Source organism: Camelus dromedarius, chromosome 31, assembly GCF_036321535.1.
Source record: "Camelus dromedarius isolate mCamDro1 chromosome 31, mCamDro1.pat, whole genome shotgun sequence".
Classification (NCBI taxonomy): domain Eukaryota; kingdom Metazoa; phylum Chordata; class Mammalia; order Artiodactyla; family Camelidae; genus Camelus; species Camelus dromedarius.
Window position 1 is genome coordinate 2610580 of NC_087466.1, and position 15574 is coordinate 2626153.

General features: G+C 59.4%; 3 protein-coding genes across 5 annotated transcripts; 2 read left to right on the plus strand and 1 right to left on the minus strand.

Moving 5' to 3' along the window:
• Positions 1-972: 972 nt before the first annotated feature.
• Positions 973-2855, minus strand: YDJC (YdjC chitooligosaccharide deacetylase homolog). Of its 3 annotated transcripts, none has more exons than XM_031443167.2 (5): positions 2622-2855; positions 2368-2527; positions 2061-2160; positions 1807-1984; positions 973-1604 (listed from the first exon to the last, which is right to left on the minus strand). In XM_031443167.2, the coding sequence occupies exons 1-5, from the start codon at positions 2783-2785 to the stop codon at positions 1235-1237; spliced, it is 972 nt and encodes a 323-aa protein (XP_031299027.1). In that variant the 5' UTR covers positions 2786-2855; the 3' UTR covers positions 973-1234. The 3 variants fall into 3 exon arrangements, with proteins under 3 accessions (XP_031299027.1, XP_031299029.1, XP_031299030.1); XM_031443169.2 differs by having other exon boundaries at positions 1271-1488; XM_031443170.2 differs by having other exon boundaries at positions 1461-1679.
• A 1912-nt stretch (positions 2856-4767) lies between these two features.
• CCDC116 (coiled-coil domain containing 116) lies at positions 4768-10602 on the plus strand. Its single transcript, XM_031443165.2, has 4 exons — positions 4768-5301; positions 5916-6473; positions 6557-7153; positions 8246-10602. Exons 1-4 carry the CDS (start codon positions 5230-5232, stop codon positions 9080-9082), a joined length of 2064 nt encoding a protein of 687 aa, XP_031299025.1. The 5' UTR covers positions 4768-5229; the 3' UTR covers positions 9083-10602.
• Positions 10603-13054: 2452 nt separating this feature from the next.
• On the plus strand, positions 13055-15074 carry SDF2L1 (stromal cell derived factor 2 like 1). The gene is made up of 3 exons (XM_010987332.3): positions 13055-13304; positions 13648-13844; positions 14666-15074. Exons 1-3 carry the CDS (start codon positions 13118-13120, stop codon positions 14945-14947), a joined length of 666 nt encoding a protein of 221 aa, XP_010985634.1. The 5' UTR covers positions 13055-13117; the 3' UTR covers positions 14948-15074.
• Positions 15075-15574: the final 500 nt, after the last annotated feature.

The following is a 15574-nucleotide window of genomic DNA, read 5'->3' on the forward strand; positions in this document are numbered from 1 at the left end:
CCAGCCACCCCCTCCTCTCGGAACAGGGGACCCCCACCTCGTGGCGGGGGGAGTGCCTCTGTGCTGCCCTCAGGCCTCCCCCACCCAGCTCCAGCCAGCAGCCTGCAGGACTCCAGGTGGCTGAAGCCAGGAGGCAAGGGTGAGGCCACAGCAAGGGCCAGACTCACCGAAGACTCCAGTTCATAGCCCTTGATGAAAGGTAAGAGGAAAGGGCTTGGACTGGAGGAGGCAAGGTCAGAGGGCATGGTAGAGGATGGAGCCAGAAAGGGGGTGAAACCACCGGTCAGGACGGGGCGTGGGTGGAGGGGAAAAGGAGGTAAGGATCCTACCCTCACCCATTCAGAAAGCTCCAGAGGGCTCCCCTGGTTCCACGCTTGGCAAAGACCAGGGCCCAATGCATGACACACAAATGAACAGGCAGCTTCAGAGCCCTGCTCTGCCACTCCCATCTCGAGGTCTGCAAAATGGGGACACAGGTGCCTGGGCAAAGGTGTGATGTGAGATGACAGGAGATAAGGAGGACCACGTGGTGAACCATCTGCTCCCTGCAGCTCCCTGATCCAGGCCACATGGGAGCCCCACCCCCGGGGCATCCACCCGGCACGAGGGATCCCACCTTCACAGAAGACCATCCCTCCTGGAAGAACATAAACACTCATGCAAGCTTGCAAGACCTCCTCAGACCTGTCCCCTAGGGTGGCAAGGGCTGCTTGCTACTTCCTTAGAACAGGTGATGTCTTTTAAAATCAGAATTGAGATTATAATATACCTCCCAAAAAGTAGCCTGGTGAGATTTTCTTCTTCCAAATCCCCCCAAAAAAAGAATGAAGAGCACCTAAGCATGAGCAACGACAGAAGTGGGGCACATTTGCAGATCTCTTCCAGAGTAGTGACCTCGGTGCACCCCAAAGGAGCTGCTTCGTGTCCTTGTGTCTGAGAAGGTTTCCTGGGCACAGTATGTAAACACCCAAGTTTCCAAGACACATCTTACTTTATTAACATACCTATCTCTGCCCAGTTCACCCAAACAGGGAAGATGCTTACAAGGCCCCCAGCTCTTGGCAGGCCCCAGGCCCAGTGGCAGCCTGAGGGCTCTTGGAAGTTCTGCCACCACTCTTAGCCTGAGGACCTGGACACAGAGGTGGCAGCATCCAGGGAAGTCTCAGAGACTGCTCTGGGACCTGGTTCCCTTCCTGGGCACAAAGAGACATTAATGCTTGGCTGTCTGCCACGGTCATGGTGGGGAGGGCTCCAGAAACGTTTCCAGAATGGCTTCACCAGGGGTCTCCTCTTGGGGCCTCTTGGAGTCTAGGTTGTCGAGGGCACAGAGCTCCACCCCGTCCTTGGCAAGCTGGGCCCGCAGCGCCGGCGCTGTGAGGACGCGCAGCTCGTGCAGCCGCTCCCAAGAGCAGGAAAAGGCGTCAGGACCCTCCCCGCAGCCCCCAGCAGGAGGCACACTCGGGTAGCCAGGGTGCGTCATCAGCTCGGCTGTGGGGGCATGGCTCATAGGTATACCTTCCAGGGCTCGAGCCAGCGCCCCTGACACCCGGTGAGCAGACATGTGCCGGCCACAGGTGCTCAGGCCCACGAAGGCATCGGTCCACCTGTGGATGCCTAGGCATCAGCGGGCAGGGTGGCAGGACCACGATGGGCAGAGCTAGGCCGGGGGCCAGGTGGATCTGGGGTGGAGACAACGCTGGTGGACGCCTGAACCCCCTTCGATGTTGAGAAACAGGTATGGCTGGCCAATGGACAGCCAGCTGGACGCACTGGGACCTGGGCCAGGTAGGGGTCAGGGGGCCTTACCGCAAGCCATGGTGGGCGAATGGGCCCATGGCAGCCCGGGCATCTCGCTCCACGGCGCTGGCGAAAGAACGCGCTGGGGCCTCGAGCCAGGCGCAGCCTCCCACTCCGCGCTCCAGCGGCAGCCTCGTGAAGCTCACCCCGCAGGTCTGCAGCGCCTCAGCGAACACTTGGCACACACCTGCGGGCGGGGCGGAGTCAGGGAGAGGCACCTGCTGCATACCGGCGTCCCGGCCTGGAAGCACCAACCCACGCACCTGGGAGCACGTGCACATGCTGGTGCCCGTCCACGTGAGTAGGGTCCCTGCCCAGTAATTCCCGGAAGCGGCTCAACTGGGCCTCCAGCTCTTCCCGCACCTGGAGGGAGAGAGAGGTAGGCACCTTGAACGTCCAAGAGCAGCTACAGAGGAGGAGCGCCTCCATGTCCTCCCCTGTGACCGCACCAGTATCTGAACCAAGGGAGGCATCCACAGCAGCTTCCGCCCAGAAAAACTGCACGGTGCCCTCGGGGAGGAGCCCTGGGGAGGTCACCGCGAGCATCTTCCTGCAGCCGCACCTCCGCACCTGCGTCAAGACCACGTCTCCAGCCGCCACCGCCTTTCGGAATCCCATCTTGCCGAGAAAGAAGCCTTCGGGGCCGAGCAGCGACGAAACGCCATGGCGAGCCGGGCCCACTGGAAGGCCCTCGGATAGGTTGGCGTGGAGGCCCGTGGGGATTCTGTGCCTGCGGGCGTAGCGCGAGCGGGAGCGGGAGCACGGAAGGCGGGGGGCTGCGGCCCCCAAGTCCGCTCGAACCCTGCAGGGGGGCTGCCGCTCACCTGCGGGCCAGCTCAGCCGCGCTCTCGGCCGCTGCGCCGTTCACCAGCAGGGACACGCTGGTCACAGCCCCCGCTAGGAAGGCTTCTACGATGCCCTCGTCGCGCCTCGGGCAGTAGCCAAAGTCGTCCGCCGTGACCACCAGCCGCACGCGGGGTCGGGCCATCGTGTCCCCGCCGCCGGCTCGCGGCCGAAGGGCGCGGGCGGGACGGCCCAGGCCCCGCCCTGGACGCGGCCCAAGGCTCCGCCCCGACGCACGAGCTCCGCGCGCCGGCACTCAGCCTTTGTTTTCGCCGCCTGCTGGTTCCGGAGGACCCTGCAACCTCCAGCCACCCGAAGTGCCCCGCCCTACCCGGACCGCGGCCGGGTTTATGGCAGCGCGGAATTTGCAGGGACTGCAAAAAATGTTTAATATGAAAAACGGAAAATCAAACCTGAGGGGAAAGGTTTCTGTTCACTTTCTGGGTCGCGTCCTGCCGGTATTTTGTCTAAGCAAACACACTCGTTTCCTACTCCCCCACCCCAAAGTTTTTTGTGTTGTTTTGAGAAGATAATGATCACACCAGTGTTCTCATTCTTGTAGTGTTTCGTTTTCTTGATAGGAACGATGAACTTTTTCATGTTTCGATTAGCTAGTTACATTTCTTCTTTTGCAAATCGTCTATTTTGGCCTTTGCTGATTTTTCTAAGATGAGGCTTTTTCTTGATTTGTAAAACCTCTGAACAACAAGAAAACGAAAGAAAATGTGTACACCAGTGGCTTCGTTTGAGAAGTCTCTGCTTCTGCCTGGAGCTCTGTGCCAGGCTACAGTTGCTACATTCATGGCCTCCCTTTTTCCTCTGTGGTCCAGGAAAGCTTTCCTTGCCGACGGCTTACAAATAGTCACTATGGTTGACAGCCAGGTTTTCACTGTGATGTGGCTGTCTTGAGTTTGCCAGTGGAAAGTGCAGCATTTGTGTCCAACCTATGAGATGGGTAATGTTGTTCCTGTTTTACAGATGAGGAAACTGAGGCTCAGAGAGATCGGAAGTTTCTTGTCCTACATGATTCTGCCTGGAGCAATAGAGCTGGGACTGGCCTCTGGAACTCTGGCCTATATCTTGTCTGCTCTGGTCCTCTAAGCCCTGCTTGCCCCCTAGATCAGAGGGAAGAGAAGGCAGAGCTAAGCCTGAGAATAACATAATACCCTCCCCTGTGGGGGCGTTCTAGGAATTGGAGGTCTCAAAAAGGCCTTCACCAAGTTCTTGGCATAAGGACTGTCATTCTCAGTTGTGATTATTAAATCATGGGATTTCAACTAATCACCCGTCATTCTCCACTGGGAAGCTGGTCCTGGAAAGGCCAGAGACCCTGAGGGTCTGCAGATTGGAAGGAGGAAATTCACATTTATTGAGCACCTACTGGTATTAGAAAGATCACTGATTAGGGGTGAGCGCCACAGTTCCTACCCCAGAGGAGGGCAATCTGACAGACAAATAAGTAACATGGCGTGGCAGAGTCTGGGATGGGATTTGCTGTAATTCTGTTGGGGGGACAGACTCTCTGGGAAGGCTTCTCCTAGGAGGCAACACCTGGGAGGGGATTGCTTTACGAGAGTCTCCTGGGCAGAGGGGGCAAGAGGGGGAGGAGGTAAAGACAGACGATGTCTAATCAGGGTCAAGGAGTGTTGTACGAACATTCGATTTAATCTCCAAACTCTCATGTGGAAGGTTGCTCAGCTCCACTCACAGAGGACAAGGAGGTGATCAGAGATCGAGACACACAGGAGAGCTGGGGGCTGAAGCGAGACTCCTTCCACTGCGCTTGGGATAGACCCTGGGGTGTCCACACTGGGCGGGGGGAGGACCCTGGAAAGGAGCAGTCCGCGAGCAGGAACCCAGGACAACTCAGCGACCAGAGAAGGTGCTCGCGTCACCGAGGGAGGCCGTGGGTTTGGTGACTTAGTCTCCCCTCCGGGCGGGACCGAGAGAGTCAGCAGCAGCCGCTGCGCTACTTCTGCGAATGTGGGCGGGGCAAGGCCTGCGAGATGGGGGAGGAGCCACCTGGGCCCCGCCCCAACCATTGTGCCGCGGGAGCCGGTGGGCGAGCGGCCCGTCGCGAGCCAATCAGGACGTAGCACGCAAATGAGCAGGCCCGCGGACGCCCGGAGCTGCGTGGCAGTCCTGCAATCAGCGCGCAGACCGCGGAGCAGAGCGGCGCGGATTTGGTGAGCGGGTCGGCCGCGGCCAGGGCGGACGCCGGGGCGCAGGGGCCGGGAGGATGGAGGTCCGGACGCACCAGGCCCAGAGATGGTTGGAGACAGGATGCGGAAGCCCTCGGGGACCCCACCCGCTACGAATCTGGACGTGGACGGTGTGCAGACGCCCAGGGTGCTCCAAGCGGAGGACTAGCTGGACGCTTGAAGGGCGTGGGGTACGGGGAGCCAGGGACCAGGGACAACAGCACCCCAGGGCCGCTGACACAGTGGCCAATGGACGGACGGAGACTCAGACCCATGGAGGCCTGGGGGACCCTCATGCCATCTCCCCGCCCCGCGCAGAGAGGAATCCGTGGACGCACCGCGGAACTGACGAGAGAAAAGGCGGGCAGCGGGCCAGGCCACTCGCACCATGACCAGCTACCGTTACCGCTCGGGATATTTGGCCGACGATGAGGCCGGCCACAGCACCTACGCCTCCCGGGTAAGTGAGCCCAGCAGTTCCCAACTCTGAGCCCCCCAACATGTTCCCCACCAGCTCTGGCGCCCCAGATCACAGCCCCCCTTTCTCATATCCTTGTGATGTCCTCCCTGGGCCTTTTAGTGGCCTGGGAGGGGCATGGTGGACTGGGACCCCAGAGTGGGAGTGTAGAGTCTACTCAGGGCCTATGGCTCCAGGTGCAGAGGCAGCCCTAGGGAGCTCAAGGCTCAGGACCGCAGGTGGTCTGTGCAGCCCAGCAGTGGAGGCAGGGCTTAGAGGGGTTTGGGGATTGTTACAAAGGGCAGAAGCGGGTTTTCAGACTCTCCAGCCAGGTCACGTGTATGTAAAATGTATGTGCCAGGGAAGGTTCAGGGTTACCCTGAACAGATCCCCACTTTGCAGGAGAGGAAATTGGGCCTCAGGAGGGGCCACTGTGCCCACAGTCACACAGCCTCAAGCTGGCAGAGCCAGGGTCCCAACACAGAGCTGCCTGACTCCAAACCCAGTTCCTTCCCCTGCGCACCCACTCCCCACCCAGTTGCAAGGAGGACCCCAGGGACCTCTCCTCCCGTCGGGCATCCCTGCCCATGGTGACATGCCTTTCTGTTCACATGCAGCCACCAAAGAAGCCACTGCTCCCTGAAATGGGGCAAGCCTCCAAGCTGGGCCCCATGCCACAGCCACCATCGATGCACAGCCTCTGGGGCAGTTCAGGGCTCCACAGCCACCGCCAGAACCTCAGGGGCCCTCGACCCTTCCAGAGCTTCCTGGACTTCCTTGTTGAGGGACAGGTCCTGGACAGCCTGCAGACAGTGGTGGAAAAGGCAACTGAGCTCATGGCCACCATGAAGACAGAGGCCGGGGTGCCGCTGGTGGAGGTGCAGGACCCAATGGAGGTGCCGAGGGGTGGACAGCGGGCGCACGCTCGGCCCAGCCTCAGTACTGTGCACTGGCACCGTACCCGGCCCAGCCTCTGTATGGGGCGCCCCAACAATTACCCATCCTGCTCTAGCTCCACATCCAACTCCCACAGTAGCTTCACCATCGGCTGGCCGGGCTCCTATCGCCGGAACAGTGACATGGGCCCCCGCGGCTGGGGCCCACTGCCGCCCGTGAAGGACCAACTCCTGCTGGAGAAGAGCCTCAGACGGCTGATGCAGCTGGAGAACCAAGGGGTGAGGTCTGGGGTCATAGTCTAGGGTGGGGTGGGGTTGGACCCCAGCCCTCCCTGCCTCTGAGAGTTCCCCTCTCTCTGCAGAAAGGCCTGGGGCAGCCCTGCTCCCACAGGGACTCCCTGCTGTGGGACTCACTGGGCAGCCAGGCCAGCAACCAGTGGACCCCAGAGCAGCCACTGTCCTGGGTCTCAGGTCTGCTGGGCTCCAGCTCGGACACACCCAAAGCGTCAGAGCTGGGCCCTCGAGAATGGGAGCTGCTCTTCCTCAAGCGGGAGCTGCACAAGGAGATCAAGTCCTTGCTGAGCCAGCCAGCGTCCTTTAACCTGCCTGGCTACCATGTAGGTCGCGAGCCCCATCGGACCCTGGACTTCCTGGCCAAGCATCACCTCTTCCCTGCCCTGCAGAACGTGGTGAAGCAGGCGGTGGACAAGCTCAGCAGCGCCTGCCGCCGTGATGGCTATCCTCTCTTCCCGTCAGAATGGGAGCCTGCCACTGAGTCCACCTCCAAGGTGGCCACACCCACCAACAGGGAGGAGCCCTATGATTCGCTGCCCACCACGGCCTCCAGCCCCAAGATAAACCACAGGAAGAGCCTCAAGTACAAGGGTCACAGCGGCAAGCCCAAGGAAGGTGGTTCCCTTGTGTCTAGTACTCAAATGGCCACCAGATTCAGGCTAGAGGTGACACCCTCAGAAGACCCTCAGGTCCCCACTCCCCACCTCACGCCCCATTCTGGGCCCCCAAGCTCCCATCAGAGGGCCCAGCCCTGGCGGAGCCTGCACCTCACCCTTCCCGCCCCTGGGATCATGGTGGAGGTGCCCTCCAGACAGACCCCTACCACCCCCGTGGTCACGGTTCCATGTGCCTCCCCCCGCCCTTCCTCCTGCCACTGCCTCCCCAGGTTCTCACCACTCACCTCCAGGGGCAGGAGCGTGTCTCTACTTCCTGCTGCACTGCACCCAGAGGTGACCTCCTCAAGGGTGGGGCCTGGGGTCTTAGGGATGGGTTTGCAGTGGAAGGGCTCCTACGGCCACCGCTCCTAGCAGCCACTGTCACTGGCAGGTGCCCCAGGTCCAGGTCTGCCACCCCAGCCTGTGGAGAATACTTGAATGGGGCACAAGCTCTTGGGACCTGGAATTAAATGAGTGGCTAGCCCCACTCATTGTCGAAGATGAATAAAGGATATTTTTTATTCTGGGTATTTTTGTAACGTTTGCATATGAATCTCAGAGGCCCTCCCATGCAGAGAGACTCCTGTCCCTCATGGGCAGCAGCCTGAGCCCAGAGTAGGGCCCTGTGTCCCGGGTGTAGCTCCTGCTAATCCCGCTGCTACAGACAAGGCTCTCCGGTGTGTCGGCCCTGCCCAGAAGGCATAGCTCAGGAGGAAGAGTGCAGAGAAGACGTGGGTGGTCTCACCCTGTGGATCCCAGCACAGTCCCCGGCCCTGCTTTCACCCATCAAGGCCCAGGCATGCCACCTCCTCTGAACCCCTGCCTGGGCAAAGGTTGTGCAGGCCCCCATTTGGCTGATGCTGTCATGAGGTCACCAGTCCTGTCGGCATGACATGGGGTGGGACGTGTGAGGGTGGGCCAACGGGCACCACCTGTGCTCAGCTCCCCACCGGATGCAGCAGGGATGTGGCCAGGCCACCCTCTGAGTGCCCCACATGCAGAGCCCCATGGGTGACGTGGAGGGTGCTCTGGGCAGGAGGGCACCCCAGGTGGCAGGAGCGGCATGACATATCTCCCTTTCCCTCCCCGGCTGCTGTACAGAGCCCCAATTACAAGCTCACCGAGAAGAAGCTGCTGCCCTCCATCTTGTCCGAGTCCTCCGGGTCCCACCTCTCCAACCCCTGGCAGGAGGAGCTGGTTAGCTACCTGAGGGATCAGGCTGTCTCCTTGCTCATCTACAAGTACAAGTTTGAGAAGAACCTCACCAGGCAGCTGGGCTTCATCTCCTTCCCTGTCACGGAGGCACTTATGGACCTCTTCCTGGGCTTCAAGAAGGTGAAGGGCTCACGCATCCACCTGTCCTCCAAGGTCGACTGGAGCTGCCTGCTGCGCAGGCTGGAGGAGGCCGAGTGCAGCCAGCAGGCGTCATGGCAGGCATCTCAGCAGGAATCTCGGCCGGCGTCCGGGCCCTCATCCCGGCACACCTCCCCGCAGCACAGCACCCACCGGCATCGCGCGAGAACCCCCTCCACGCTGCCCAAGCCGGCCACCAAGACCACCAGGATCCCGGAGAAGGCCAGGGAGCCCCACCCTGACAGACGGTCTCCCAGCCCCAGGCTGCTCACCCCCCAGGAGAGCATGGCAGCTGGGAAGAAGGAGCCTGCAAGGCCGCCAGAGCCCAAGCTGTCCACGTTCTCCAACACTAGCGTGGCCTCCAGTCAGTCCTGGCAAACGGTGGACGTGGGGGACAACCAGAGCCTCAAGGAGGAGGAGGACGAGGATGAAGTGGAGGATGAGGAGGAGGATGAGAAAGAGGACAAGGAAGAGGACTACTTCTTTGGAGGTGAGGGCGAGCCCCACAGCTCCCCGGAACCTCAAGTGGAGGTCAAGGTCCGCCCCTGGGCAGATGCAGATGTAGGCCACGGTGACCCCCCGTGAGGCCCCTGGGCCGTGCCAAGCGCTCCATGCCCTGCTCCTCCCGCCCCATCTGGACGCCACCTTCCCAGCCAGCCCGCCCAGAGCAGAGGTCAGAAGTGTTGGCACCCATGGGGGTTTCTGCTGAGCCTCTCAGGGGAGCCAGTGGGAGAAATAAAGCTCGTGTTGATGGAGCACATTTTTCCTGTCAGAGATTCCAGCCTCCCCTCCACACCTCTGCCCCCAAGGAGCTGGCCTTCATGGCAGCTGCCAGTGCTCTGAGCTCAGGACCTCCAAGCTCCGCTCATGGCCACACAGGACCACAAAAGCTGCTTTCGTCCCCACTGCCATATCATTTGGCTCTTCTCCACTCCATCTGCCTCTTCTGGCTCTTCAAGCTGCTGGGGACTCATGGTCCCCCTCCCTCACCACTCCATGCCTCACACTGGCTCCCGCTGCCTGAGGCTCCTCCTCTGCCAGGGTGCATCTCTGTTCTCCTGATACTCCCACCAGGGCCTGTCTTCCAGACTTGTATTTCCCAGGGCCAGCTCCCGCATCTTGATGCCCTCCGCCAGGTCATGTGGGGGCTGCTGGTCTGGTTGGTCAAGCTCTGGAATGACTGCCCCAGGCTGGCCACGTGACACCCCTTCTGCTATGGCCCTGGGCAGAGCAGCTCTCTCTGGAAGGGTCTGTGGGCATGGCTGGTGCCCGGGTTGGCAGGTCTCATCTCCAAGATTCTCCTGGAGCCTTGGGCCATCCTGGGCCCCCAGTTCAGCACCCTCCTTCCCTTCTGCCTTCCTCAGGCAGCCTCTTGGTTCCCATGCAGGCATCTTCACCTGGGGAGCAGCTCCACCTCTCCCCTGCTCCCTGCTCCCTGCCCCTGGAGCCCACTGGGTATGTAGAGGCCAGACCTCCTCAGCCACCCCGACCACACTTAGTGGCCCACAGGGGAGGACACAGCAAGTGCAGACCTCCCTCTGGAGCCAGGCAGGGAGGACCCTCCACACTGCTCCCACGCCCTGCAATTTGGGGAGGAGGACATGCCCCATTGCCTGTCAGAGGATCTGGGGTCCTAAGGTGGGGAGTCAGGGACTCCCATTTTTCCACAGAGCTCTTGTGGCAAGGATCTTTTAGGACACACACTTTCCTCACACCCTTTCCCCAAGGCCAACCCCTGCCACCACCACTGCCACACAAGACCAAAAAGCTGCTTTCGTCCCCACTGCTGTATCATTTGGCCATAGTTGATTGGCACATCCAATACCCACTTGCTTCTGCATTTCGCTGCCTGGACTCTCAAGGAAGAAGAAGAGCATTTGCGCCCGCCCCCACCTCAGAGGCACATGTCTAGAGACCGACAGTCCCTGGGGTGAGAGCAGCCCCTTTGGGCATCCTTGGAATGTGATGCTAGAGACAGCTCACCTTAGCTTCTGTTCCAGGCATCTGTTACTGTGTAGCAAACCAAGACTTAAGTGGCTTCCAACAAAATCATCATTTGTAATGGTACTGCGGTTTGATAGCCTCAACTGGCAGGGGTGTAGCCAGAGTAGTTTGTGGGGGATGGGGTGGGGTTGCTGCTTTCAGCTGGGGGCCAGGCTGAGGCTGGAACATCCCACATGGCCTCTCCCCTTCCAGCGACTCTCTCCCTGTTGCCCGTGGCCGTTCAGTGGTCTGTCTGGTCTGCTTATTTGTACAGCATGGGCAGGAATTGTCTTTCTAGAGGGAGGAAGAAAGAACCACCACCCCTATGGCAGCCTGTGCTTGGATGTCCCCAAACAGCACTTTTGTGGCATTCTTCTGGTCCAAGCGAATTGTAATGCTTGCCCAGATTCAAGGGAATGGGAAAAGGACTCCACAGCTTGATGAGAAGGGCAGCTCACACCCACAGGGGTGGGAGGGAATTGTTAGATGGCATATTTGGAGACTAGCTACCACTCCTCCTCCCCTGTAGACTGTACCCTGAGTAGTGCCTGGGACCAGCTTGAGTCCATCACCTCCTCCCTTGAGAATCTGAATCTGCAGAGGAACTGTGGCCTCCAGGTGGAGGGCCCTGAGCATCTGTCCATGGGGTGAGCAGGGGCAGACAGGATAATGAACAGCTGAGAGAAGCCATGAGGTTCCAGAGCCTCAAGGGAGAGCCATGTTGGCTTCCCCGACTCCAATTCTGGGGTCTCTGCTGCACTTGGAACCCTTTCTTTGCCTGTCAGAGATTACCGTTCATGTCCTGCCCATTCTCTGGTCCCATGTGCAATGAGAAGCCATTGGCACCCAGTGTGATCTGATTTTTTTTTAATTGAGGTATAGTCAGTTTACAGTGTTGTGTCAATTTCTTGTGTACAGCATTATGTTTCAATCAGATACATACAAATATTCATTTCCATATTCCTTTTCATGGTAGGTTACTGCAAGATACTGAATATAGTTTGATTTGTACTTTTTAAGATCACTTTCCTGTGTGGAGAATGTCTTGTGGGGAGGGCTGAGTATCAGAAGCAGGGAAATCTTTGAGGAAGTGCTGGTAGACATCTGAAGGGGAGATGGTGTGGCTTGGATTAGGGTGGTGTTGGGGGCCACAGGAGAGATGGCTCACAATCTGTTTTGGAGTCACAGCCATCAAGATCTGTTGGGGTAGATGTGAGGAATGTGCTAAAGAATCAAAGATGAATTCCAGGTCTTGGGCTTGAGTAACTTCTGGAGGCACCATTGCTGAGACTTGGAAGCCTGGAGAGGAGCAGTTTGAGGGAGGAGACCAGGAATTCTGCTTTGAACATTCTAAGTTTGAGATGCTTGTTGGTGTGCCTGAGAGGACACATTCAGATTGTGCTCTGGCTCCTCTGCCCTGGATTGGAGGCCACTCAAGCACAAGATTTACCAAATCCAGGCCGCACCATGAGCATTTTAGACACTCAAAGTGCTGGAAAGATCAAAACATCTTCTCCCATGTGGAATTCAAACTGAAGACAATAAACACAACCCCCCCACAAATAACCCATTGCTGTAATTAAAATGGCTCCACTCTGGATTTTCTGATTGCAAGATTCTGGATGATTTAATTAAACATGAATTTTTCTCCCTGCTTTGTGGGTGCCCCAAGCACACAGGTAGTCAGCCAACTGGGTAACGTAGCCCAGAGCCAGTTCCTGGGCCAGGAATGAATGTTCCACGAATGAATAAATAGTGGTGTAAGTTTCCCACCCCCCGTGAAGCTGGGCTGACAGTCCTTTGAGAAGGCAGTGAGTCAGAAACCTGGGACACCCAGTGACCAGGCTTGGTTCACAGTCATTTGGTCTCCCAGGGCTCCAGGTTTCCAAGATAGCTTGAGGGCTTCTGGTGAGCACCGCCACTATCCTCTACACCACAGATGCCTGCTGCCCTCTGCTGTCCAAGAGCCTAGTGACCATGAGATTCTGCCCTGGAAGGGGTCAGTGAGTGGCACAGTAAATCTAGAAACCCCAAGGTCCAGGAGCTGAGGTGACCCAGTGTCAGAGAGGGGGCAATGTCCATGTAACTGAGGGATGAGTTAATCCCGGGATCCAGGGACTGAAGGGCCAGGTGACTGAATGCTTGAGACGCGTGCGCTTGTGACCACATAATCTAACGGTCGAGCAAACTCAAAACCGTGCAGCTGCGGACTCAGGGTCCGAAGGAAAGACCATGATTAAGGGCCTGGGGATCTAGGATTAAGGGGCTTCATGAACAGGTGAGTCAGGTGAGCCGGCTGTAGGGGGCCCAGCGCCCGCGGGAGGGGTGCCCTCACCTGCAGCGGCTCGCAGCTGCTCTCCCTCTGCTGGGCACCGCCCCAGTCTTAGCTTGATATTCATTGGCGAGTCCTCGGAAGCGTGGACCAGTCAAAACCCTCCTCGTGTCTCCAGCCCCCTCCCAGAAGCCACTCTCGAAAGCTGGGGGGCGGGTCCCCTCCATGAGGACCCAATGGCAGTGCAGGCTGAGCGCCCTGCGGGCCTACGATTGGCTGCCGCGGGGGGCTCTGTCAGAGCCGGATTGGCCTGCGGCGGAGACGGAAGCGGCCGGGGGCCGAGTTGCCGGAGCCCTGTCGGGGCGATGTGGAGCGCGGGCAGCGGCGGAGCTGCTGGACCGGCGCTGCTGGGACTGCTGCTGGCGCTCTCGGTGCCGGGCAGCTGTGCCACCAAGATCGGCGCGGAGCTCGTGACCTGCGGGTCGGTGCTGAAGTTGTTCAACACGCAGCACCGAGTGCGGCTGCACTCGCACGACATCAAATACGGATCCGGTGCGCAGGCCGGGGCTGCGGCATCCCAGGGGCGGCCCGGGGCTAGGGGTCTGACCGCGGGGTGGGCTCAGGGGTGTGCGGGCCAAGGGCTGGGGGTGGGGTTCATCAGGGGTTGTAGTAGTTGGGGGCCTAGGGGAACAGGCTGGCAGCTCGAGGGTGTTGTCGGGAAATATTCCTGGAGCTGCCGGGCCAAGGGGCTTGGAGTCCGGCGGGGGCTCCGCGGGACCTGGGGGAGCTGTTGGGTCCCAGGGTTGAGGTTGTCCAGGAAAGCGGATGGTGTCTGGGCTGAGGGTCGGAGTACCCGCGTTGACAGCGACCTCGGGGGTTGGGTGTCGTCCCCCAGGCAGCGGACAGCAGTCGGTAACCGGCGTGGAGGCGTCCGACGACGCCAATAGTTACTGGCGGATACGCGGCGGCTCGGAGGGCGGGTGTCCGCGCGGGTCCCCGGTGCGCTGTGGGCAGGCTGTGCGGCTGACGCATGTACTCACCGGCAAGAACCTGCACACGCATCACTTCCTGTCGCCGCTGTCCAACAATCAGGTGAGCCCCTGGTGAGTGTGTGAGGGCCTGGGCACCTGCTCGGAGCCTCAGGGTTCTCTGTGAGATGGGAATTTCACGTCAGAAGTGTTTGCCGAGCGCCCCCTCTGGGGACACGGAGGTGACTGCACCAGGGTCTGGCCCCTGGAGCTCTCAGCCTAGCGGGGACACGACAGGAAGCGTCATCTGGCTTGTTAGCTCCACTCCTTGGGGCGAGTTGGACTCGGGAGGGGATCCACGTGCCCTTGGGGTGAAGAATGGGAAACGGGGCAGGGGAGGAGGAACTTCCGTGCTAGGCCTGGAAGGATGAGCAGGAGTCCTCCAAGCCACAGAGAGGAGAGTGTCTTTCCAGGCCTGGGGAAAAGCTTGTGTGTGGAGATCGTTGGAACTGTGTGGGAGGTAGGGCTGGACCAGAGAGGGTGCTTCGGGTGTGCGTGTGCGGTAATCAGAAGAAAAATTATGAGATAAATAGAACCCTGACTGTCGGCCTGAGGGGTTTGACTTAATGAATGAGGCTCAGAGGGTTAGGACAGGAGGAACCCAGAGGAGAAGAGAGGGGGGAGTCTTGGCTCTGTAGGGGCCAGTGGGCACTGGCCAGATAGATGAGGTGTGATATTCATGTGTTTGAAGAGACCGTGTTGGGGGGGATACCTGGGTGCTGGGGGTGGGGGTTGTGGTATCCCATTTTGCAGCTGTGGAAGCTGAGGTTCAGAGAGGTGCCAGCAAGGCCCCTGGGTGTGAGTACAGCTGCCAGGCAAGTGACCACAGGGAACTCGGTGTGTCCTCTGTAGTGACCACTGCCCTCCCACGCCCTGCACCCACAGGAGGTGAGCGCCTTTGGGGAGGACGGCGAGGGTGACCACCTGGACCTGTGGACGGTGCGCTGCTCAGGGCAGCACTGGGAACGGGAGGCTGCTGTGCGCTTCCAGCACGTGGGCACCTCTGTGTTCCTGTCAGTCACTGGTGAGCAGTACGGGAGCCCCATCCACGGGCAACACGAGGTGCACGGCATGCCCAGCGCCAACACGCACAATCGGTGGAAGGCCATGGAAGGCATCTTCATCAAGCCCAGCGCGGATCCCTCTGCGGCTCACGATGAACTCTGAGTGTCATGGATGGCTGGACGGAGGGCAGTAGGGTGGGTCATCTGCAGGGCCACGCTTATGGGAGACTTTGGGTTTGTAGGGGTTCTGGTTCTCAAGTGCCTTTATGATTAAAGAATGTTGGTCTGTGGTTGCATTTTGCTGTGAGCCTGGGGGTGACAGGAGGTACCAGCCTGCTTCAACATGTCTTCTACAGGGCACATCCTCTGTCTCCAGCACAGCTGGGAGCTGAACACCTTGAGCCCTCTCTGATGCTTTTCTCAACACTGTCCAGGGCCATCACAATCCCCCCTCCACCCTCAGATGATCTGATGGCAACACTGCCCAGTTCCCCAGCCCCTGAGCATCTCGAACCTTCCTGATAAGGGCTGGGGCCTCAGCAGAATAGCCAGAGCCCAGCTCCTTACTAGCTGGGATGAACACAAGCTCTCTAGCCCCCTCATCCCTTGAGACACTCCCCCTCCCCCTGTTACCCCTCCCCTCGCAGTTATGGCAGTCTTTGACACTTGCCTTTGACCAAGCACCAGGCCAGGACTCTGCCCATCTGCTGGCACTTTCCATCACAGATTCATTCTTGGTGCAAATGGCAACCCCTACACCCAGCCTGCTCAGGCCTGTGGTATCTTAGGC